The following is a 24,960-nucleotide window of genomic DNA, read 5'->3' on the forward strand; positions in this document are numbered from 1 at the left end:
AACCAACATTGTGCAACTTTAAATAAAACATATAAATAATGACAATCTGTGACCTGAAGGGCGGTGAGCACAAGGTGCTCTGACGTTAGCAGTCGCCTCCAGGGACTTAAGGAAACACGTGCTTCTATTTTAGACATTTTCATTATTTCCTGAAGAACAGGTAACACTTCTTCTGAAATAACTCAGAGAAAGGAACAAAGAGAAAGAGGGCGAGAAATATGCGGAGGCAAAGAGAGGCAGAGCGAAAAAGAGCAGCTGCATCTTCACGAGCGAATAAGGCCACCTCTCCCCAGTCCTGCACTCCTCGGGCTCGCTGCCACACACATCATCTGTGCCTCGCTGCATGGCTCCTGTGTACTCTACTGAAAACCAATATTCACTGCAACACAAACACAGGAGGCCCTGCGTTAAAGGAGCGAGATAAGGCTTCAAATGTGTGTGTGTGTGTGTGGCAGAGGGAATGAAATCACTGCAGGAGATTTTGTGTGTTTATTTCTCCAGACGGAGCACAGGAGCAGTAAAACACAGAGGAAGGAAAAAGAGGGAAGAGGCAGCTGTGCAGGAAGGTCGAGTAAGGTGTGAGAGATCGGAGGGCTGACAGACTTCTTCTTGATAGCAAAGCTAACGCGTGACGCATCGTGTAATTACTAATTGTTTATTGTTGCACAGATTTTGACAGGGTGGAAACATGGCATGGTAACCTTGATGCAATAGACCACGCTTGTCTGTCAGATCATAACACAGTTGTTTCCCCACATTTGATGGCCTGCAAGAAATACAACTTGAGCTTTTCAGCCACCTTCTCTATTCGTTTTTCGTTCAGAAGCTACATCATGAATTTCCACATCAGCAAACAACCCCCACGCTTTTCCATGCTACAATTGAGGGAAATCCATAATATTTAATGTGGCGCAACAGCTGGAAATCAGCAGAGTGAACAAAAACAGGTGGATTACGGAGGATGCTGGATGCGTTATCATGACAGCCAACACAATAGGACCTACGCTTAAAGGCGCCAGAAATAGAAAAGCCAGAGGAACCAGTCGGGAGAGATAACCATCTGCCACGCTCCACGCTGTGCACATGCTCCTGCAGGGCGAGGGTCAGGAGGAGGAAGAGTCAAGTCAGGGAGGAGTTTTTTTTTACATTCCTTCATACTGATGACAATGATATGAGAGAGACTGTAAAAACATGATTCGCCTGCAATCATTGAATGGTATCATGCTGTTTTAAAGTACATTGTGACATCTTGTGAGAAAGCAACAAAAACCTGAAACCAAAGCTGGATCAAGCTCCTGTGTCGGGGTTTAATATATTCATATTCAAGCCTTTTAAATACATCCACAACTGTGGATGTATCTGTGCATGTTAAGCTGATGTAATACGTTTTGCCTTGATATGGTTGGTAGATTCTGAGTGATTAATGGGGTCAGGGGGTGAAGTCATTTTGAAAGATTTAGTTTAAAGCTGGACTGAATCCAAACTTTTACATCAATGATGAGCGTGGGAGGACACACACACACACACACAAGGACAGCGGACCTCGAGACCACACGCCTGCCATTTGTAAAGGCGATTGGTGAAGCTATTGCAGGTATTCCGTCAGAGGTATCCCGATCTGGAGTCCTGCTTGGGGAAGTAGCGGTAAAATAATCTTTTTGACACTGCACACTTTAGTGTATTACGACAAATTATTGGTTGCGCAAGCCACCACGCCCCGATTTCTGGGGAAATCGGGCCCAAAATCAGACCTAACATCGTCTTGTGTAGCCAGCCTAAACTGCTACAGCCACAAAGACTTCTCTCTGTGCATTGTTCCCATCAACTCTCTGCAGCATTTCGCATCTTGAAGCTAATTGTTTTGGTTCAACAGGCTGCATCTTTAATGTTTAGGTTCAGCCTAACTGCTTCATCAATCCTCTTCTCAGCAGCATTAAGCGGATGTTTCCAGCTCTCTGCTCACAAACCTGCCAAGACTCAAACAGGAGACACATCAGCTGATGAACACAGTGGAACATTCAGCACCTAAAGAGACTGATATTTTTTTCTCAGGAGTCGGTCGAGACTAAAATATTACAAGCTTGTCCAAATGCTGATAAAAGTTGAATTAATCCTGCTTTAGCCAGATCAAGATCATTTTATGGTTTTTTCAATATATTGAAAACCATAAGATGAGGTTGAAGAACCTTACAGCCAATATGTTTTCATTGCATACAACCTTAAAAATTCCCTTTCACAGGGCCATATTTGAAAAAGGCAGTGCTGACGTTTTTTGACTGTAGACACATACAGTAGTACAGTATGCATGGATGCACCTTCATGTACTTTATGTAATGTTTTCCTGCAGTTGTAAATGAATGAAATCGTTGAAATAGCTCTCTCTCTCTTTCTCTCTCTCTCTCTCTCTGACTGTTTCTCTATGAATAATTGAATATAATACTTTCCACTCCCGCCTTGCAGTGGCTGGAGACAAATGTGCAACAAATCTGTCCATACATTTCCAGGAGATACAAGAAGGAGCACAACAGGCATCAAGTCAATCAGCTGTTCGTTCTAAAGTAGAAAACACTTGCTGTGTCTCCCTAACTAGTATGTCTGTGTTCTTGTTTGTGTATGCTTGGACGTGTGCATGATTTTGTTACACTAGTAATAATCCTGCGTGTGGCAGGGCTGTGACCGGACAAACAGTGAGGCAAGTTGGCCTGAAAGATCACAAAGCATCCCCCATCACTGGAGAACTGAAAAAAAGAAAATTAGCTTTGGTCTATTCGGCCTGTGGAAGAGAATCACACACAAAAGCACACGGGTGCAGTAAAGGTGCAATCAAGAAAGACATTCACACAAAAACTAGAAATGAGGCTGAAACATTCTAACATTGAGAAACAGAATATCCCAAAATAAAAAAATCACAGTGTTTGGTATTTGAATGTCAAATATTGCTTTTGATATACTCTTCAATGAAGGGTTTTTGGTATTAAAATAGAAACACTGGCTATAACGTATACATGCACTGGCTTCAGTGCAGAGGAGCAGACATTTGGAGAGACAGGCCAGGCTCATGTTTCTGATGATTATCCCAAATTAAATTCAGCTTAAAGCAATTACAAAGAGAGACGGGGGTAAAAACAAGGAGACAGACATGTAGAGCTATACGTTCACATCAGCATATATACCTCTTACGCTGGATGTCAATCTGGGAAAACAAGCTTCCTGCTGACTAATTTGCGCTTATTGTGTGCCTTGCATGCATTTCCAGTCTGGAATTAGCATGTAAATAGAAACCTTGATCGCAGTGATTGATGAGCACAGACATGTTTGCCTTTCTCCTGTAGCTGAAGCAAACGCTGTTGTGAAGCAGGAACACACAGTCAGCAGCTGGCCATGTCAGATCAGGACGTTGCAAACCAAACAGGAATATTGTAAAAATTAGGAAGGAAATACACAAATGGCCTTTGTTGTAATGGCTACATTATTTGGTACAGCCCATTTTGAGAGCTCTCAAACGGATGAGGTCGTGGTAATGTGTTTCCTAGCTCTAATATTGCAGTACACAGTCTTCCAAGGTTGCATTTAGGGTTAGTATTTTCTGGAGCAGCTTCAGATCCATTAGTGCACATCATAACTAAGAATGATGTCGAGCATTACTCTCACTCAGCGCTGGGCTTTCCCCGTCTGCTAATGCCCTTGAGTTGTGCGGAGTTTAGCATTCTTAAATGTGTTAAAGTGCTACCATTAACCCCTGCACCAGAGAGGCTCATTGGCCACCATGGAGATGAATCGTAACCAGAGGAGTATCTTTTTGACCATGAGGTTCCTAATGCGTGCACTAAGAGCACATGTTGATGATGTGCATGCACCTGGGAGCTGCTACGTCAGCAAGACACACTGTGAGGAACAATAACACAGAAATAGAAAAATCACTTTAACAGGATTTACTTTGAACACAAAATGTTTGATTTTAGTTAACAACTGTGTTAAGAATAAGTCAATAAAAACTGAAATCTATTCAATGAGTCTTCCTAGAGTAGAGACAGGGCTTTAGGGACAAGCTGCAGGCGGTTTTATCATGACATCATGTTTACTTAAGCCCCAATCACAAGAGACTTGTATTGAGTGGGGACCCCTGGTTACATTTGCGGATGATGTTAATCTTTTGCAAATCTGCCATTTCTGTCATGTGTAATGGATAAATGTCATGATTTGTTCTTTCTTCCGCTTCACCTGTCAGGGTATTACGGAGACAAAATCACAACATGTCAGGGCTTTAAGGCAAGTGTTGCAGTCAGGAACATTTCCTTCTCTATCTCTAAGGTCTACAGTTGTAATGTGGTAGCCTATTTTCATTGTAAAAAAGAAAAAGAATGCAGAGCTCGGACATCAAGTCCTGAAAACAACATCAGTATATTTGAGTAAAACACAGACCTATCTTATCACCCGCAAATGTGCGTCACAAAAAAACACAGACATGAGGGTCAACAACTGGTGTGAGTATGCATGTGTTTGAGTGTGTGTCGGTGAGATGTAAATTAGCTTTAAGCCAACCCTGGTGAAATGTATCAAATGTCACGGTTATGTTTAATATAGCACACAGATTCTGCCTGTAATGAAAAATAAGTAAACAGGGTTATATTGAAAACACATTTTATTGGTCAAAACGAACAAACTACATATAAATCTCCCTCACTTCGAGTGTTACAAAGAAATAAAGACGATTTGGGTTTATTTGTACAGCAGGGTTTCCTCCATAAAATGTCCTCATACTCAAAGTAGAAGTCCAACCAGATTGTGATTGTGTCATATTTCTTATTAGAGGCGCTTTGAGTTGTCAGAAGACAAGAAAAACACTCTTTAACTTATTCCACTTTAAATTTTCAAAATGGAGCCTGCAGCTCTTTTCTACAAACCTCATGCAAACGAGAAGTGTGTGTGTGTGTGTGTGTGTGTGTGTGTGTGTGTGTGTGTGTGTGTGTGTGTGTGTGTGTGTGTGTGTGTGTGTGTGTGTGTGTGTGTGTGTGTGTGTGATCAGACCTCCACCTGCCAACACCAGGATCCTCCAGGAGCTAATTAACTGCAGAGCTGAACTGCTACCCTCCTTTCTTTCTGATCACACTGACACACAAAGCACCCTGATCAGCACACTTCCACTCAGAGCTCTTATGCTAACACACACACACACAAATGAGACTAAAACGTAAGACTCAGACTTTTCCTGTGACATTTGCAATTTAATCTCTGAAGAGTCCGAATCTGTCCCAGTCAGGTAAAAGTTCATACCAAAAAAAAAAGAAGGCTGTCCAGACACACTTCATGTTTTCGTTCCTCTAATCACCAAACGAAGGTGATTTAAAGGGCAGCTCAGCTTGTTCACATTTGAACAAATTTGTTGGTGTTTGTTCTCATGGCTGTGCAAACAGCTGCCAATGCTTCCTCCTGAGTCACAATTATTTCATCAGCGCTGCGGAATACATTTCAGAGCATTACAAGCTGTTTTGAATAGTCCAAAATTAACAGAGCCCGCTTTGTGTGAGCAACTGACCACAAGACTGCTTACATGCCTGAGAGAGCTGCAGTGAATGACACCTACTGAGACTGCCAGCAGTCATCAATAATGTATGGGTAAGTGATTCTTTGCTCCATAGTAACAGAGCTGTGACTGCTCCTAATGATCGGGGGACAGAGTTTGGCCACAGTAAGCTGTATTTTTAGCAGCAGCGAGGGGAGACAGTACTTTCATTTAATCTATTAAGAAAGACGTATAGCTGCTCCTACTGCATGTTTCAATCTCTACAAGTGACCTGGCTTACATGTGATTCTTAACGGTACACAGAAATTAAATTATATATAAGAATGTTAGAATTCCAGGTCTTTTAATTGAATACACTTTCAAAAGGTATTCGTAAAAAGTGTTCATTCTTTTATATGGAAAATCCATTGAGACTGAATTAAAATTCAAGGCAATACGAAAGTGCTTAAGCCTGTAATTCTCTTAATGGCCAATAGAGGGCGACTCCACTTGTTGTGTAATGCAATCTGAAGATCACCTCTCTTCAGCCTCTTCAGGTGATAACGGTCAGAGAGGAAGAGGTTCACGTCTCCCAAAAAAAACAAAGCAAAGTTCGAGCCTCTGGGTGACACATTCCCAAGCTGCAAGGAACTAGTCTTCTGTCAGAGGGCTGTAAACACAGTGCTGAGAACAACAAACCAAGAGGGAGTTTGACTTCACTCACTACTTGGAACGTCATTACTTCATGAAACATTTACATAAGGTTTACCTGAGTTTTGTTAAATGGATTTAAAAAAATGTCCCGTATGTATACCTTTAATACAACACGATGTTCATTTAGCAAACCCTGATCAAATTAAGAGTAGGATGGATGTGAAAGTCGAGCATGCAGGGGGTGGCTACCAACTGTGGTTCTAAGGTTGCCACCACTGTGACTGTGAACCCCGATGCAAGCATCAGTAAGGTCACTACTGGCTTTAAAGAAATGGGGACTGCAGGATTTTTAACTCGAGTAGTCTACAAATCAGTGGTTGATTGCACATTGGCTATGTCCATTATTCACATTATGATATGAATCCTGTATGTTTCACATCTAAAGAGACATGTGAAAAGTCTGCATCCTGACCCTCCCTTTGTAACTTCTTCTGTTTGGGGCGGTGAAGGGCACCTTTGTGTCGCCAAGGCTGCAGAGGAGTGGAAGAAGGAGATGATGGGATGAAGCTCTGCAAGCTAATGAGCAGCACAGAGCTAATAGTTACTGACCTCTCGAGAGCAACGGACTCTTTCCACACACGCAGCTGTGAGCACTAATGCACATCTACACACTGCTCTCGTGACTCCCTGCAACGTGATCATTATTCAGTTGACTCCTAAGCTTATTACCTCGTCACAATGAGCTACCAGAGTGGTTCAGGCAAGTTCAGTTTTCAAGAGCACAGAGACACTAAAGGCGGCTAGGAGATTCAAAAGGATGAGATGATCATGAAGAACCAACACAGACATGAACAGGAGCTGTGCTAACAGACAGCAAGTGTTCATTAATAACCATTAATGATCAGCCGTGTGACTGCAGGCACAAACTAATGTACAGAGACATCTTCAGTAAATTAAGAGGGGGGGGGGGTCCCTCTGAACAGCTGTGAGCCAGTGAGGCTCCATGATTCTCCTACTCACTGTCAGGGACAGAGAGGAGATGGATGAGCATCCCTTTATATTTGATAAAAAGGGAGGAAGAGGGAAGAAAACAAAACGCACTGATGGTTGGTTATAGACTGTTGATGAAACTCCCTGAAAACCCTTTTTATTTAAGGTTGCAGAGTTCAAGAAGTTCATGGAGGGAAACGGATGACCGACTGAATTTGGTGACAGAGCAGAAAGACTTAAGACTTGAGGATTTGGCTGTCGCAGATATTTCTAAACTTAAAGTGTTTGTGTTTAAAAGCAGTTTTCAGCCGTTAGTATTTCTTTCAAACTAGTGATTTATAAAATCAGGTCGCTCTGCTAAAACTTAAAACTTCTCTCGGCGAGAAAAAGTTTACATGGATCTGTTTTGAGCAAAGAATGCTAGCACAAGAAATCAACCATAAACATAAATCACGAGTGTAACTTTATTTTAAACCTTTTTAAATGTGGGTATAAAACTGTCATACATTTAGAAATATGAAGAATTTGAGTTGGTTGTATATCTATTAGGGATGGGTCATGTTTTTTGACAATTTGAATAGTCATCAATTCATATTAAAAATTAAGAACTTCATGCGACTATAATATCATCTTTTAAAAATATGTTTTTAATTGATTTTTTGGATGTAATGAGGTACTAACACCTGGTGGTGGCTGTAGTGTATCTGGAGGCTTTTTGTTTACCGACATTTCATTAAAAACAACAAAAAACACTTGTGCCAGATGTTGGTAAAACAGCTGCTGTGCACTAACCCCTCACCTCAATAAATTATATTTGAGTCAGTTTAACAGAAAAAGTAGCATTTCTATTTTCGACATTAAAAGTCATACCATCGGGATTTATAAATACCCTGGTATGGTAAATACTGTGATACCGCCTAAGCCTGATTCAGAAGCAGAGAAAGATGCAGAGACTATTGCATTCTCTATCTCCTTACGTCTTAATGTGTTTGCGTGCCTGGGGGTGTGTGGGTTGGGGTCAAACAGTCCCTAGTGATTATCAAATAGTGATTCTGCTGGAAATGCCCATCCTCAGTTTGCATGTTAGGAAAAAGTATTTCACTTTAGCTGAATGCATCCAGGTCAGATTACACCTGAGATAGGCTCCATGATTCTCCTACTCACAATTAGTTTTTGGTCTTTGATGTGTCTTCAGCCATTAAACTTAAAAATGACAGTATGGATAAAATGTGTTGATGAAAGATCGTTCTGCAGACATCACGATCCACACACTTCCTCCCAACAAGAATATCTCATAAAAATGTCAAACGTATTCTTGTCAGTCACTGATATCATAGCTGAGGGAAAACAGAGTTTCCTGTCCGCATGCCGCTGCTGGAAACTCTGCTTATTTACAATGTGACACACAACAGTCTGAGGCTCTGAATCACCAACATGAGGCTCAGAGCCACAGAGCTGTCGAATAAGTCAACTGAGATGACCTCAAACAACCACTGACAACGTCCTGTCCTTTGAGACAGCATGACCAGTTGATACCCTGCCTTTTGTTGCTTTTTTTGGCCGTTTGTTTCCTCTACAATTGGATTCTGGAGGCTGTCTCCTGGCTGCTTTGGCTCACTGACAGCAGACAGAGAACAGATACAATGGTGCATTAAGTGCAGCTCTTCTGGAGTGTGAGATAAACAAGGTGGAAAATGCAATGCACGAGCAATGAAGGCAGGAAACCAAAAACCAAGAATCCACAAAAATATCTATAGACATGAAAAGTCAATGAGAGGTATTTCTCTGCAGGACTCAAACCCTGATAGTCTATTATGTGTTATTCTTAGAAGTTTAAGGGTGGTTTATAATAACTGATATGACATAGGGACTTCAACTGTATGCAAAGTCTTCCATTTGCATCTCTCCATGATGATATAACCTTACTCCTCATTATCATTCTGTGACAGAGGCAACATGAACTCAGCTTCATTTCAAGGCTTCTTTTCATAGTGAACTATTTAATTATGAGAAGTCGTTTTTGATCAACATTTTTGCCAATAAAATGCAAGTTCCTGGTTCCTGCAGCGTTGTAAAGAAATAGCCGATGCAGGCCTGCTGAAATCCTCTCATTGAGAACTGTGAAAAATGTATATTTATGGATATGTATGTGTTCAATAATGAGCTGGAGTCAGGACGTGGATAATCTGAGATTAAGCATTAAGGCTGGAAGCAGAGAGAAACTGTTTTAAAAAAGAAGTACTAACACCTCACTTGCTAACATGTTGTACCTCCTTGTGTTTAATCTGTACTCCAGCAGAGATTAAAAAAGACTATTGAAAGAAAGAAGCTGTTTTAAATTCCATGTCATGCTGGTATCTTTTCATTTTCTGCGATGGCTTGCGTTGACAGCGGCAGATCACAGATTTTGATCCCCTGTCTGTGAAGTAAAGGTTGCGCTACACCTTGCAAAATAACTGTGGAGACATCAGGAAGTAGTGCACAGTCATTGCAGTGTACTGGTATTTAACCCTTAGATGCAGCCAAAAATGACCCCGAGAGGATGTTTATTTTGTAATATTTGTAAAAAAAAATATATATATATCAGTTACTTTCCAATGTTAAAAAGTGAAAAATAAAAATAATTCACACATTAAATCTTCTGGTGTGGACCAAAATATAATACTGAATACAATTCAATTCATATTGTCAACCAAAACGACAAACATTGCATATTGACCAATGATTCTAATTTGGGTCATTTTTGACCCACTGTGCCAAAAATGACTTGTGCATCTTTAGAAAAAAAACCTTGCACGTAACAAGGAAACACTAGTAAATACTTATTCCTTTAGTCCGTCTCTATACTGAGATCAGCTAACTGTCTGGACTCCAGCGCAACACTTAAAACTGCACAAATCCATGGCAAAACACTGCTTATGGCAACTCTGAAACTCTAACTCTCACAAGCAGGCAGACAAAGTGGGTGGCTCGCTGGTGAACATACTGTAGTATTTAGCAGCTAAAGAGAGAGAACTTCCTCTCAGGAGTGAGCCACCAAATGCAAAATATGGGTTGAATCTTGATCTCGAAAGATGCAGCTTTTCCTAAAGGTGCTGTTCTATTTAAATATCTTAAAGTCATAATGAGATAAATATTGACCCTCTTATTGCATTAAAAAAAGGAAGCTAATATTCATGTGTCCTGATGTAATCGCAAATATCAGATATTTTCAAATTGGTTCTTTTGCACCTTCTGTGGGAGATAAGTTCTATTAAAAACACAATATTATTCATTTCAGCTGGGAGACGCGACTGCTTTCCTGCTGTTGGCGTTCTTCATCATACCCCTGTTTGTGGTTCGATGACGGGAGTTGAGTCAGTGGAAAACTGCAGGAATATACTCAGCGCTATGATACACAATAACTGAGTCATGTATGAAAACAAGCTGGACACTCTGTGTGGCAAAAAAAAAAAAAAAAAAAGAAGGATGGAAAGAGATCTGAGAGAGTTTGTAACCGGGGACATGAAACCAAGATGATATTTTAGAGAGGTCGAGAGAATGGTGTGTTTGTGTTTTCCTTCTTTCCATTGCTCCATCTTTCACTCAGATGGCAGATTAAATTCCACCGCTGAGCTCTGAGAGAAAGATAAATGTGAAACAGGACTTTTCTGCTGTTGTTGTTAACAGGAAGTGATTGAGTAGAACCCTCAGTGTCACAGAAACACAGTTTTCTAACTTTGACATGCATAACAGGAAGCAGGACACACTTCACTGCGGTGCACTGAAATATATCACTTCCTTTTGAAGCTGCGTGGCTGCAGATCTGTATAACGGCTACATTTTCCGCCTTAAACTTTGATAAAAAGGCTAAAACCTTAGACAATAAGTCCAAATCACACTGTACTACTGTAACAGTGTCGATGCTCTCAGAGGCCCTGACAGACGGCAGCATCGCCCCCCCCCCCCCCCCTGCTCTCAGACCAGCAGCTGCCTCTTGTCCTCAGTCCCTGATGGCCAATTACGGAGCACAGACAAGCCTATTCCCGAACAGTGCACATAAAGGACATCTGAGCGAGCCTATAATGGAACTGCCTCACCTGGGGAATACACAGGAAAAACTGAGGACAGACAATGAAGAGTGAGGTAAAGTTCAGGACACAGCGCACCAGAGGCAGTAACACGCTGGAGAAAATGATCACAAGTGTGTGGCTGCATCGAGAACACAGGAAACACACAGCGTACTGCTTTTTGCACCTGAAAATACTTGACTGATGAGACTGTTGAAACACACCCAATCACTGTCTGTGTGTCTGTTCTGGGTGAGCTCACCGCGGCATGCCAAAACACAAGTACCTGCGTAATCAGCTGTGGTGTTGGGAAATCACTTGAGAAATATTTTCATCTTGCTCGAACACATTAAGGATTTAAGTTACCTCAGCCGCAAGTAAAAACAAGATTTAAAAAAAAAACTGATTATGAAAAGAGGCAACAAAGCTGGCCAACATGAGAACATCTACTACAATACTTTAAAGTAAAAGGCTGAAAAGGAGATTCGGTGTTTGGGCTTTCACGGGCAACCCAGAGAATATAGGTACTGCCTGGGTCTCATATGGATTACATTCATACATTATAAAGCCAGCATGGGGCCCATTAACCCATCTTTGACCATGTGGGGCATCCATGGAAACTGAGAACTAAATTGTCAGCTTGGTGTCCCAGCTGAGGCCCCTTTATGAGTCCAGATGCTAATCATGTGGGCCCCACATGAGCGTGATGGCTGGGATCATGATGATATAAAGTTCACACTGGGTCACTGTTTCGACTAGCACTGTCTTATGCACTGCTTACTAGCGGACTATTTTAGTACGAATAGGAACATGTGATTTTGTACAAGGATGCACTGTCTCTTTTGAACATCAGTATCTGCCAATACTTGCCCTGCCATTCATGGATCCTGTAAAATTTGCCTATCCAGGCTAATCCTGATGAAACTGAGTGCTATTTTTGAACCGTTTTGACTGAGCGCTCATAAAAGGTGTCTTTTGAAAGCTAACTTTTTGCAAAATCATTATAGTGTGCGTACTACTGTCGAATAAGGCAGGCATTCATCACAGACCACAGTCTGTTTGGCCTTAGAAACGCTCTCAGTTTCTGATTGAAGAAGCATATCCAAGTGTTCAGAATTGAATTGGCTACTAGAAATGTCAGTCATCGGCAAAGTCTTGTGCAAATAGCTGGGTTTAGATCAGGTTTAGATACATCAGCATAGGGGCTGACACCTTTCACCTCAGGCTCCCATTGGCCGTTGTAGACTGGGAACAGTGAATGGACGGAACTTATAGGCCAAATGAAGTGTAAATCTAAAGGTCAGAGTGCAGACACATAGAATTAAGGAGTAATGAAAGAAACATTGGTATCAGTAACGGCCCAGTTTTTCACATGACATGGACTTACAGGCAGATAACAGATTAATGTAATATCTCAAAATACAGACGTGGATGCTTCAAAGATTTGGATCTGATAAGCTTAAAAGTATCTGCAATGAATGTTTTTTATAACACACCCTCCCACCAGATCTCAACTTAATTGAAGCAGGACACTTTGGAATAAGTCAGAGGTGGATCAGACTACAAACTAGTAGAGATAGTTACTGTTTCAGAGAGTGATATCATAGAGTCATAAATACTTGATGTGACTTGGCTGAGAGATGAGCTCATCTTTATATTAAACCCAAATTATTCATAGCTTATATTCTTCAAAGGGAGGGTGCAGGGACCATTGGAAATACAGCGCCAACAACTGATGCTCATGCTTCTTATGCCTACGTTATTATCATTTCCCAAACAGATGTGAAGCTCAAACATTTCATTGTCACTCAAAAGCAAAGGTTAACTTTCTTTCCACTTCCCAGTGGCGACACAAAGGCTGAGCAGGTGTAACTCTTGCTATCGGGCTCCTAACATTAAAGGAGTTAGTCACTGGTACAGGTTTACAAATAAAAAATAAATCTGCTAGTTTACAGATAGGCAAGAAAGTCTGTATATTGCTTCTACTGATGAAATGGCTGAAAACATGGTGGACATTGTGGAACCAGCAAATAAAGCCGAAACACTTTGAACACGTTTTCTTTCAGTCGACATTCGGAGGTTTATTAGCTGCTGTGTTGGTTCTTGGTCAAAATGACAAGATGTACCAACAAATAAGAGTCTCAAAGATTGATTTCAGCATTGCACAACACAAAATGAGGTCACGTATATTTAACAGATTAGTGTTCATCCATGCAGACGTGCACTGACGCTGGTGTGGAGGCCTGTGGTGAACCAACACCTCAAACAGTTATTCAAACTCCATGTTGTTGTTTTTTTCATTTTACCTTTTCAACCCTTTTCAATTCATGTGAAAGCATCCACGTTAATATCATGATACGATGAATTCAGTCGTCATTTTGATATTGATGCAGGTTTAGGTTAAGAGCTTTTGTAAATAGCTGGATGATACATTTATTCTGAAAAACAAAAAGCACTTCTGTTAATCAATCAATCTTTATTTGTATAGCGCCAATTCATAACAAAGTGTTAACTTTTCAAAAAGCAGGTAAAAGACCTTACTCATGAGACCCAGCTTAATCCGTCATGAGCTTATATAGCACTTAAGCAAAAGTTACAGTGGCAAGAAAAAACGTCCTTTCAACAGGCAGAAATCTTGGGCTCATGATGAAACAGCCATCTACCACAACTGTGCCGGGCTTACAAATGTAATACATTTTAAGTTATGAGAACTCTATAGTAGAGCATTTTCTGAAAAAAAAAAATAATAATAATAATAATAATGTCCTTTGTTTTCTATTTAAACTATGTTATACAATGTGGATACTTGGAGTTAAAAATCAAAATACATGTTGGATGATTTCATTTTTGTTTCATTTTTGAGTCTATTAATGCGCCCTTATTCTGAAAATGTATTTGCTTTCTAAATGTTTCTTCATTTGAATTATGATGACAATTTAGAAGTGCTATTTTCCAAATTTAGAAGAAAATGTCATCATTGTTTTAATTACGTCATAATATGTCATAATATGTTCATTTGTGCAGATGAAAACTAAAATGCAAGTTAGATGATCTAATATTAATTATATTTATCAGTCAAATAAAGCGCCCTTATTCTGAAAAAGCAATTCTGTTAATGCGTTGTGTTTTGTAAGGTGCTCGTTTACGAACACGTTTGAAGTTTAATTTTCAAATGTGCTTTTTCATTTGAGTCCTGATCACCAGTCGCCTCCATACCTTCGAGCTTCTATGTGGCTGACTGTTTAATCTTAACCTCCCCAGTTAAGGTCAGGCTGGGAACCGTCCATGCATGTCATCCTCTCTTTCTTTCCTCTACTCTACTTTCACCTCTCTCATGTGCACTTCAGAGGTACCATGCAGGAAATGCAGGGGAAAAAAAACTCCTGCACATTTTACAGATTCATCAGAGGAACGACAAAGTCGACATTCCTCTGCTCAAATTTAATAAGAAAAATAAAATCCCTCATAAAGACTCCAATTAAACGATGCAGAAGTATTCTTTATTTAAAGCTGTGACAATCCCTCCCTTTAGATTTATTGGGAAGAACTCCATATGAAAGGCTTGCCCTCTCTCTTGCCCCTGGATTTACTACCACAATGTGATCCCTCATCCAAAGCCTGCACCCCAAGTTCACAGTCGCACAACACTCCCTTATGGGTCCATGTGAATGAAAAGCATCACTTTGAAGGGGCGTGGAGGGGGAGGTCTTCTACTTTTCCCTGTTCTCTCCAGGAATGCTCACTTGTCAGCGCAGCATGGCGGCATGCTGAAAGAGCCCCCACCGTCCACCGTCCATCCATTCATGTGACGCACAAAGGCAATTTCACAGGAAGACAAGCTTTCTCTCTGCTATTCTTCCTCCCCGCTCCTTGTCTTCTCTCCATCCCTTCCTCTCTGTCTCGCTCACTTATTCACTCACACGCTCCCAGGCTGCCATTAGCATACTAATGGACATCCAGGAGAACATGAATGTGCAGACACTGAGAGGGGAAGTCCTGGGAATGGAAGTGTACCTCTCTGTCTGTAAGACTCTTTTCTGGCTGACTGTCTGTCTGAAGCTCTTGTCAGTTTGTCTGAAACAAACCTGCTCGGAAACACAGCTCGACCTGACGGCACCAATCTGTCAGACTGACGCACACAAGGGAAGCCAAATGCAGCTTTCTGTTCAGCTCTGAAAAGTCTGGTTACATGGAGTTGGGTAAATTGGAGTTTAATTGTGGCTGCTCTTCAGGTGTTAAGTGAATGTATTGGGCAAAAGTTGGCTGAGCACTCTTCACTTTAGAAACAGTACCGTGCTTTACAGTTGTGTCACAAAAAAATCTAATGATATTACTTCTTTAAGCAAAAAGGTGCTTTGCAGTAGTTTGCCTATTTCTGCATACTCTAAGAACATCTTATTGTAAGCTGATAATTGTTTATATGTCTTATTTAAGACATGCTATAAAACTTCTGCTTACAAAAAAAATTAAAAGTTTTATTTAAATGTTTTGAATGATCTACATACAGAGGTGAATAAAGAAACAAATATGATACCCATATGGCACAGTATTTAAACATGTTTTAATGGTGATTGTACAATTACTACTTCTACCTGCTGGTGTACTGTCCCTTTAAAAAAAAGTTGAGTGGGCAGCCAGAGAGCTCATCACTGAGTTGCATAAGAGCATCAGTGGTGGGGACATGTATTTATGATGACGTCCGCTTGCCCTTTGCAGGCAGGTTATAATTAGCTCTGCGCCTTTAGGGTGGCCGTGCAGAGCAGGTGTCTGAAAGCTCATCAGAGTGAAGGTGAACCATCGCTACCACCATACATAAAGCCTGCAGAAGTAATGCTGTATATCAAGACCAGTTAGCTTATCTGGGGGATTCTAAAATGTATTTTCCCATAACGACTTCTTGTGAATATATCTTTGGACTTATAAGACATTTTAAAAAAGCTAAATTGTGTTTTTTTCCCCCTTTGGACTAAGTTTTTCTTAGTTTCTTAGCCTTCTATAAAAACTTGTTTCACAGGTTCTGAAGCTGTTGAGACAGACACAGTTCACCTTGTATCGATGTGACCGTTCATCACAGGAGGTTTAATTATGGTGAAGATTAAGTGCTGGGTGTCATAACCTCATTTAAAAGTTTCCATGATGCTCCAGCAGTCAAGATAATGAACTCATACTGAGAAAGCCCTGCCATGAATCAGCCTCTTGACATCTCAACCTATTTTATCTGCTCCATCCATTTAATACCGGCACCAGTTTAATGACATTCTTTGATATTATCTTTCATGTTCCATAACTTAGCGAGGAACCAAGTACGCTGGGTAATACACAATGAATCCACAGCCAGCCGTGAGACAACTTAATGACCTGTTACCTGACTGTGTTCCAGCTATATCCAACATTATCAAGGTAAAGAGAAGTGCTGGTGCTTAAATATTTAGAGCATAAGTTATCCTTGATGCTAACGTAGCTAATGAAAGTGCGGTCCTCCAAAAGGTGCTTGTTTTTTTACCATGGACGGGCTGAAAAGGTTCTTCTGAGGTCACCTGATAAAACGCAACATATGACATAACAAATCACAATGCTGTCATCAATTACACAAGGCGTACTGAGTGAAAAAGTCACATTTTCAGTCTTATATCGGCTCTGCATGTGTTAAGTCCATTTCCCAAATAAACTGTGCTTAACTAAAAGATTAACTATTAGCCTAGCTTGTTGCTAGTTCTGTCTGTTTTTTGTTTTTGGGGGCAAATAGTAAACAGATGGCTTCTCAAAAACAGCTTCCTGATGCCTCTGAAAACCCAGTGGATGAGACAGTGAGAAAAAAATCAGCAAGATAATGTTCATACAGGTTGGAGCGCCAATTGAGGAAGTGCTGCTGCAGGATAGAACAAAAAAAAGAAAACGGTATAAAAAGGTGTTGACGTTCTTCTTGGCGAATTTGGGAGCACGCGTGACAACTTGTGAAGCAATCCAGGGGGTGTAATTCCCCCGATCTGTTCATCTCCTTCGCTCCAAAATATCATTGGACTGTGATGCATAAGATGCTATTTTTAGACTGCACGGTGTGTTTTCACTCGGCAGGGATGAGCAGGCGTTTGGTCGTGCAGCTTTAGTAAATGCTATGATATCTGAGCTGATTCATTTTAGGGCGCACTCACGCTGGGCCCGGTTACCCCCTACCATATGATCCCCCCCCCCCCCCCCCCTCACCAGTCCCATGCCGGCCTGTGCACTCACATTGCTCCAGGCATGAGCAAGGTTACCTCTTGTGCAAACATCACGCCACGATATGACACCCCCATGAGCTTTACGTCACCGTGAAGCGTCTTTAAGTTTACAAGTTGGGCGGTCTCAGACTCAGCACGATGGAGAACAAGAGAGCGAGGACATGACTGCGACTTCACAGACATTGTGTGCCTTTTCTTTTCAGATGTTTCGGTCAGATACGGTTCTCTGACACCTCTGGATTTCTCGATAGTGAAAGGCGCCATCCCGTCCGTGTTGCATTCCCGTGTGTCTGTGCTCGTGGAAGTACACCCGGCATGAGCATGGCTCAGAGCACTCACACAAGTCAAACAAAGTGGAGTTTGGGGTTCAAACATGCTTGGGCACTGTACAGGTTGCCTAGAGTGAGTGCTACCTCTGATAAACTCTCAGGGTTTGGGAAAGCCTTCAGATGTCTCTCTTGGTATCACTTTGTATTTGGTCTATAACTATTTACCCTTCAATATTCCCCCAAAATGTCTGCTCATTAACATTACTCTAAAAAAATACACTAAAACGGAGTGGAATGCAGTCAGACTTCATGTGGGATGAGTCATTATTGTAGTGATGTTTGACCTTCTCTTGCCCTCTGTGGTTTATGATACATTTCTACTGTATGTAAGACCAGAATTGATCTAATTTCCCAATCTCATACATCATTGAACAGAGTGTTGAAGGGGACTTTTACACAACCGTCATGAGCTGTCACTAACTGCTATAAAAAGATTCACTTCCATGCCTGTTGCTCATCACCGTGCAGCTCGCACAGAGCCGCGCTGAAGGCCACCTCCTCCTCCCACCACTTCCTCCTCGCACCGTCAAAACAAACCCCCCCCCCCCCTCCGCACAGGGACTCAGAGTGCACCTGAAACTCTTCAGCGTGTTACGTTTCAGTTCAGCTCTCAGTTTCCCTCCCGGCATCTGGCACAAACACACACATTGCTGCCCTCCCAGCAATGCAGAGAAAAAAACAACACGATGAAAACATATAGAATGATGCCATACAAAATAAAGAGTCTAATTGGTTAACGGGTTGATGGATGGATTTGTTTTAACCAATAATTATCTTTCTTCTCATATGTGATTCTAAGCTGAGTCTTTTTTCCATGTTGATGTCTCGTCTAACTTTATTGTTTTTTTATTAAACATAATATTTTATGATATAATTATGAAAGCTATACCAAGAATGGTCCAAAAATAATCACTTGTGCCAAATATCACAGGAAGTGGAAGTGTCATAAAGGGGACTTCTGGAGTTGTGAGATATGTATATGTAATTCTCCATGTTATTTCTGTATTAGGAGACATGTTCACTTGCTTTAGCATTAAAGATAGACACTTTGGACTTGTGTTTATATGTTGATACCTGAGAGCCTTTTCACTCCCATTCGAGTATAGCCCAAAAACACAAAAACAATACCGTCATCCAATATGTTTGTAAACCAGGGCACTGACGTTCTTGTTTTTCATGTTGTCCACTTTTCTCACATGAATGAGGTGTTATTTTACAAGCCAGAAACTACAGTTTGGATACAATTTGAAAGCAACTCATTTAAGAAACAGAAAATAAAGATGAATAAATATTCAAAACACACTATAATTTGGCAAAGTAGAATCTGCTCTGTTAAAACACAAACTATTTTTAGCTCTGATTAAGTCATCAGTGTGTCTGAATTCCTCAGGCTGCAGTATTTCAGAAAAGCTGATTGAAATGGATACAACAAAAAAACACAACAAGGGAGAATGAATCTCTTTTGGTTAAAAAAAAAAAAAAAAACTGTCTCAAGCTGGAGGCCAAGAAAGCTTCAGGCTGCTCACACAGAGTCTGTCTTTTAAAGCAAAGGGTGTTTGTGTGTTCATGTGTGTGTTTGTGTGTGTGTGTGTGTGTGTGTGTGTGTGTGTGTGTGTGTGTGTGTGTGTGTGTGTGTGTGTGTGTGTGTGTGTGTGTGTGTGTGTGTGTGTGTGTGTGTTTAGCAGCAGACAGTGTGAGTTTCCCTCTGCAGAGAAAGCCTGAGTGACATCAGATGCCTGAGGAATGCCACCGTAATAAGAAAGAGAAAGCAGAAGGAGAGAGACAGAGAGAGAGACTCAGTAAGAAAAGAAGGAGGGATGTGGCAGGACGGGACGGACTGGTTTTGTGTGTAATGAGAACATCCTGGATGGAGGAGACGAGCCCGCTCGGGTTAAACCTGAACAACACACTGAGCATCTCGTTGACCTCTACCAGTGATTCTCCACTTTGTCTTTCTCCTGAATCCCTGTCGTTCACTAAAGCGTTTAGTTAGACTCCCATCAGACCTTTATAGCCTCTTTCAATATATTATACCTCAATTTAGTTTATTAACATATCTTGGCCCTTTAAGTCCACTGACATCTCCTAAGTAATTTGACTACTTTTAAAAAGGTAGTTTGTTTTTTTAGAGGTAGTTTTTTGGTGCCTTTATTTTAGAGACACGATAGTGGATATAGTCAGAAATCTGGGGAGTGGGAGAGTGTGGGACAGAAGCCACAGGTTGGATTCAAACCTGCCCGCATGGAGGACTATGGCCTCCGTACATGGGGAGCGCACACTAACCACTAGGCTACCAGCGCCCCTAGTTGGACTTCTTTGAAGTCATTGAAAATCTCTTTTTCTGGCTTTCTGGTCTATTTTAATCACTTTATACTGTACATCTTTGAAGCTTACTTACACCTCCTTCTTTATTTTTGGATGAATGTTTCAGGTTATGTTTATGAATCCTTCTTTTTTTAAAACCCCTTTTACCGGCATTGTACATCTTTTTTTTTTTGGTCTTCTGACTTCTCTACACAGTTGTTTAACATCTCTTTAAGTCATATGCCAACAGTTTTATGTGAATTGACTTCTATTTTTGGTTATCTTTATTTTCCCTTGAGTCTCTAATTTGATGTCTTTTCATTTATTTGACATCTTAAAGTCCTTTGAAGTCTCCTTTTTGTCATCTCTTTTAAGCTGTTTGACATTTCTTTATGTTTGTGTTATCTTTAGAGTCATTAAAATTCAGTTTTTTAAATCATGCTTTTTATTTAGTAGTTCTTTGTCTCTTTGTGGTTCATTTTGAAATATGTACATGTTCATGCAGTACATTACTTTTTGGCTACCTCACAGGTAAGATGTCAGAATCTTCAAAGTTCCCTGAGACAGTTACATTTCCCCTGCACATTATAAATAGCACTGACTTCAAGGCAGATGATGTACTCAGTTTAACTCAAATTAAGACGGAACAATAAATAACACAATGCAAACTGCTGCTGAATGTGTTTCACATTCCTCTGTTGTAGAAGTCGATCACACTTATCATCTTACAGCTCATGAGGTCAGCAGTCAGCGGGGGAAGATTACAATCAGCCCACACAGCCGACAACAGAAGAGGAAGTCAGCTCTGCATTCTCACACAGCCGGCCGCTCAGTGACCAGTCAGTCCATGGTTGCATAAGACTTCGTCAAGATGTCATACATTATAGTGATGCAACATGCTGAAACATTAGGCTGACGTCAAACAGGGGATAATCCCAGTGGTCATTTCAGCTGATGCTGATTCATTCAATTTATAAAAAAAATACGCCCAAGTGTCCACTCTCAGACAGTTAACCTTTATTAAACTTCCACTGAAAGGTTTCAGAAACATGTACAGATGTAAAAGAGACTCTATGTAACTACTCTATTAAATGTGGATGCATTGTGGCTGTCCTGCGACAACAATATCCCCAAATACCAACTCAGACCCGACTGATGTGGGATTTTTGGGGCCGATACCGAAACCGATATTGGGGAGAAAAAATAATGGGATATAGATATATTGGCCGATATCTTTCTTAGAGCTGTGTTCTATCAGCAGAGACAGATCGATTTAGATAAACACAATGATTGCGTTGAAGTAACAGCGCATGTATGTGCATCACAGCCTGACACTCTGAAGAGTGATAATAACGCTTGTTGTAATTAATAAATCACACTCTGACGGTGACAGACAGAAAAGAGACCTGCTAGTGTTAAACCAACGATACTCAAATGAAATGCTGTTTGACAGGTAAATAAATCTAGTAATATCAGCGCATATCTGCGATCAAATTAGCCGATAGCGATAGTCACTTGATGCCCTAATATCAGCTGGCCAATTAATCAGTCGGGCTCTTATTCATATGCTGAGAAACACTGCCCTGTTTTCTGACACTGCATTGTCTTAATTAGACTGTTTTAATTAGTTTCAGAAGAAGGGCCCTTTAAGGACGCACATTGAAGTAAAACAAGTTTCATTGAACTTACTAATGTACGGAATATGTTGTTTCAAATTTGCGAAAAACCTTGAAGGTTGTACCTGTAAGTCAAAAAGCACTATTCATTGTATACTGAAAATACATATACAGCATGCCTATATCAAACAGAGGTTTGTCGCATTATCCTTGAAGCCAATGCTGAATCAAGAAGAAAAACACTGCATTAGCTAAGATTCAGGGCAGAATCAGTATATTAGGAATGGCCTGAGAAGCAGTCTGTGCAGTCAAAGCTAAGATCTTTTTGGTACACACCCTTTTGTCCTAATCATCGGACCCCGATCACTAGAATTTGCAAACATTGTTTAATGTTTGTCCAACAGAAAGCAGAGAGTGGCTGTGTGAGGGCGGCTGAGGAAGAGAGCTGGGAGGGAAGGAACAGGCTGCGCTCACACAATGAGGCTGTGAGGAAACGAGCTGGGAGGAAAAGAGGGAGAAAGAATGACCGCAGACGAGTATGCAGCGGCTGGTGTGCAGGTTGAGTCAAGTTCACTGGAACATGATGAGTGAGTCTGGCTCGGGATCAGCTTGGCTTGTGCAACTATTACACAAGACTGCTTTATTTTAAGTTTAACAAGCACGAATGTACAGAGTATATATGTTGACATTGATTCTAACACTGTTAAGACAAACACTGTCGACTGTAGTTCAAGCATGTCCCTCTTGTTGGCTCTCGCTGCCACTCCACAGAGAAGCCGCTGAGCAAACAAGGTGTCAGTGTGAGAATGAATGGAGCCACAGAGGCCTTATCTTCATGCGGGATGCCAGCACAGAGGTTACAGCTTTACAATGGAAGTCATGGGCTGCTTTATGGACACTTGTCTACAACCAAAATATGTGGACGGCGTTAAAGACACACCCACATCAATAAGGTCACAGTTTGGGGCCCTTTACATTCAAGCTTAACCCTGCTGATTAAGAGTCTGCAGACACATCATGACATCCAGCTAAAGTCCAAGCTGTTGTATAATAAAACCTACAAAATTCATATCAGCAGATTGAAGTCAACTTGTAAGAGCTACTCTCAGCACTGTCTACTGCACATGTAGCAGAGCGTCACAGCAAAGCACACATGGTTTGCACTCAAAGTTATTTTGGTGTTTCCAGGTTTATACCATTTGCCGATTAATCCGAGGTGTTGCATTGCAGATGTTGCAGCTGTAGTGTTAATCTAATACAGATTCAAAATGTGTTCTTAGAGGTAACTGTCTGTTTCCTGGTTGTTGTATGATTTGTTGTTTGTCATTATTGTCAGGTATTAATTAAGGTTGATCGATCGATTAAAACCCTTGGGAATGGATGATAGTTGTGGCCTGTACTTTCCAGATGCAAGCAGGGCTGCACCTGAACAGGAGTCTGTAGTCTTGCTCTCAATACAAAGACTATTTGTTCTGTTGCCAGCTATTCTTGAATGACAGAAAGTGCATTGGAAACCAATAAGATAAAAATACAATTAGAGACAAATATCAAGAATTCACTGGTCCTCCTCGTAGGTTTCTTAAAACAAGCAATTTAGAAACTTATAATTGGTCAATTATTTGAACACAAACAAATCAGGATATTAGCCAGTTCCGTAAGCAGTGTTAGGCATCTTTGGTCCGTTTGTTTCCCAGTCACAAACCTGACCTATTAGAGCTCCCTGCCAGCTGAGCTCTGCTGCCAAACTGCGGGGGTAAATAAAGCCTGTGTGTGGAGAGTAACAGCTCAGTAGTGCCTGCCACCATTCTTTCGCCCGAGATCTCCAAAATAAGCTGCACTGCTCCAGATCTGAAGTAGAACAACCTCTTTTTGTGGCTCTTCTGTCGGGCCTCTTCTCCTGGGCCCGGCAGTCTCACTAACCCAGGTTAAGTTCAGAGTTTGACCCGGGACTTTGTTTAAAGGGGAAGTCCCTGTTTACTATGATTTAAAGCACATGTCAAAGCTGTTGGTTTTGTTTGCATAGACAGCGAGCTTCTTATAGCACAGTACATCACAAAACAAATATAGTGGATTCATGCACTGATAGTCTTGTTAAGAGGATTTGTAGTGGTGTTAGTCCTGGGACCTTCTCAAGGAACTACAACTGCTGAATTGACTCCACTTTTAGTTAAGCAGTAGCCAAACATTAATCAACTCAGATAGAAGCTTCATCAATAAAAGGGGGGGATGCTGAAAGAAAAATAAATACAACGTGATGCTGCCCTCATCCACAGCAACATAAACTACACTACAACCTCACTGGATTAAAAGTCAGCACAACCAACCAATGCAATGGGCACGTGAAGGCATCAGTGCGTGGATAGTAACCTGTCTTTTCAGCTCGCCACCCACAATCATCCCCCACCCTGCAGGGCCGCAGCATCCCTCCCCTCCTCCCGGCTCCGCAGCAGCAGCAGCAGCAGCACAGGACTCACCCAGTGTTTTGACTGCGATCTGGCGAGTCAGAGGCGGCGGAAGGTTGATGCAGACGAGGTCCACATCCTGATGCAGCAGCACGTCGTCGATCCGGTTGGTGTAAAACGGCACATTCATCTCCTTGGCCAGCTCCTCCGCCTCCTCCTGCGTCCGGCCCCACAGCGCTTTGACGGCGAAGCCCTCGTTCTTCAGCAGCGGGATGATCACCCGGGCGGTCAGGCTGGTGCCGAACACGCCGACCCCAGGAAGCATGGCTCGGGTCAATAAGTCTGATCGTGTTCTGAGTGTTTGTTCTTAAAGCTCCGGATGAAGCCAGACCTGCTGCAGCGGCAGCGGCTGAATGGGAGGGAAGCGGCGGCTGGCACCGTCAGGTTGGCCATCCACCTGCAGCCAAACACCGCCTGTGCTGCATTTCCCCGTCGCTCCGGCTCTGCGATCGGGCATTAAATGTCGCTTGAAAAAAAAAATCCAAAACCTGCTGGAAAAGCAAGCCCTCCTCAGCGTGAATACGGGTAATTCAAATGCACCATTCCGGTCTTTACCTCGTCCTTGTCTGACAGCGAGCAGCGCACGGACTGCGCCAGGCAGTGAAGGGCATGTCACCTCCTCCTCCTCTTCAGGTTTAATGTTCCTCCTCCAGCAGGAGCCTCCCCTCACATGGAAACAGTCACACAGAGCCGGACAGGAGATGTGTCTGCCGGCATGCTCTCACAAACACCGCCGTCTCCCTCCGTGTGCTCCCCGGAGGATCCGCAGCAGCAGCAGCAGCAGCAGCGTTATTATGCTTGAGGCGAAACAGACATGCGCAGTCAAGTCAGA

At 41.7% G+C, this 24,960-nt stretch overlaps 1 protein-coding gene across 1 annotated transcript in view; it reads right to left on the reverse strand.

The window, feature by feature from the left end:
• Positions 1-24,960, reverse strand: part of gfod1 (glucose-fructose oxidoreductase domain containing 1) — a 33,862-nt gene extending 8,902 nt beyond the window's left edge. The window contains exon 1 of the mRNA XM_061063952.1: positions 24,141-24,960. Coding sequence (XP_060919935.1) covers positions 24,141-24,393 — 253 coding nt within the window. The 5' untranslated portion in view covers positions 24,394-24,960. The remainder of the gene's footprint in view (positions 1-24,140) is intronic.

This window comes from Labrus mixtus, chromosome 19 (genome assembly GCF_963584025.1).
Source record: "Labrus mixtus chromosome 19, fLabMix1.1, whole genome shotgun sequence".
Classification (NCBI taxonomy): Eukaryota; Metazoa; Chordata; class Actinopteri; order Labriformes; family Labridae; genus Labrus; species Labrus mixtus.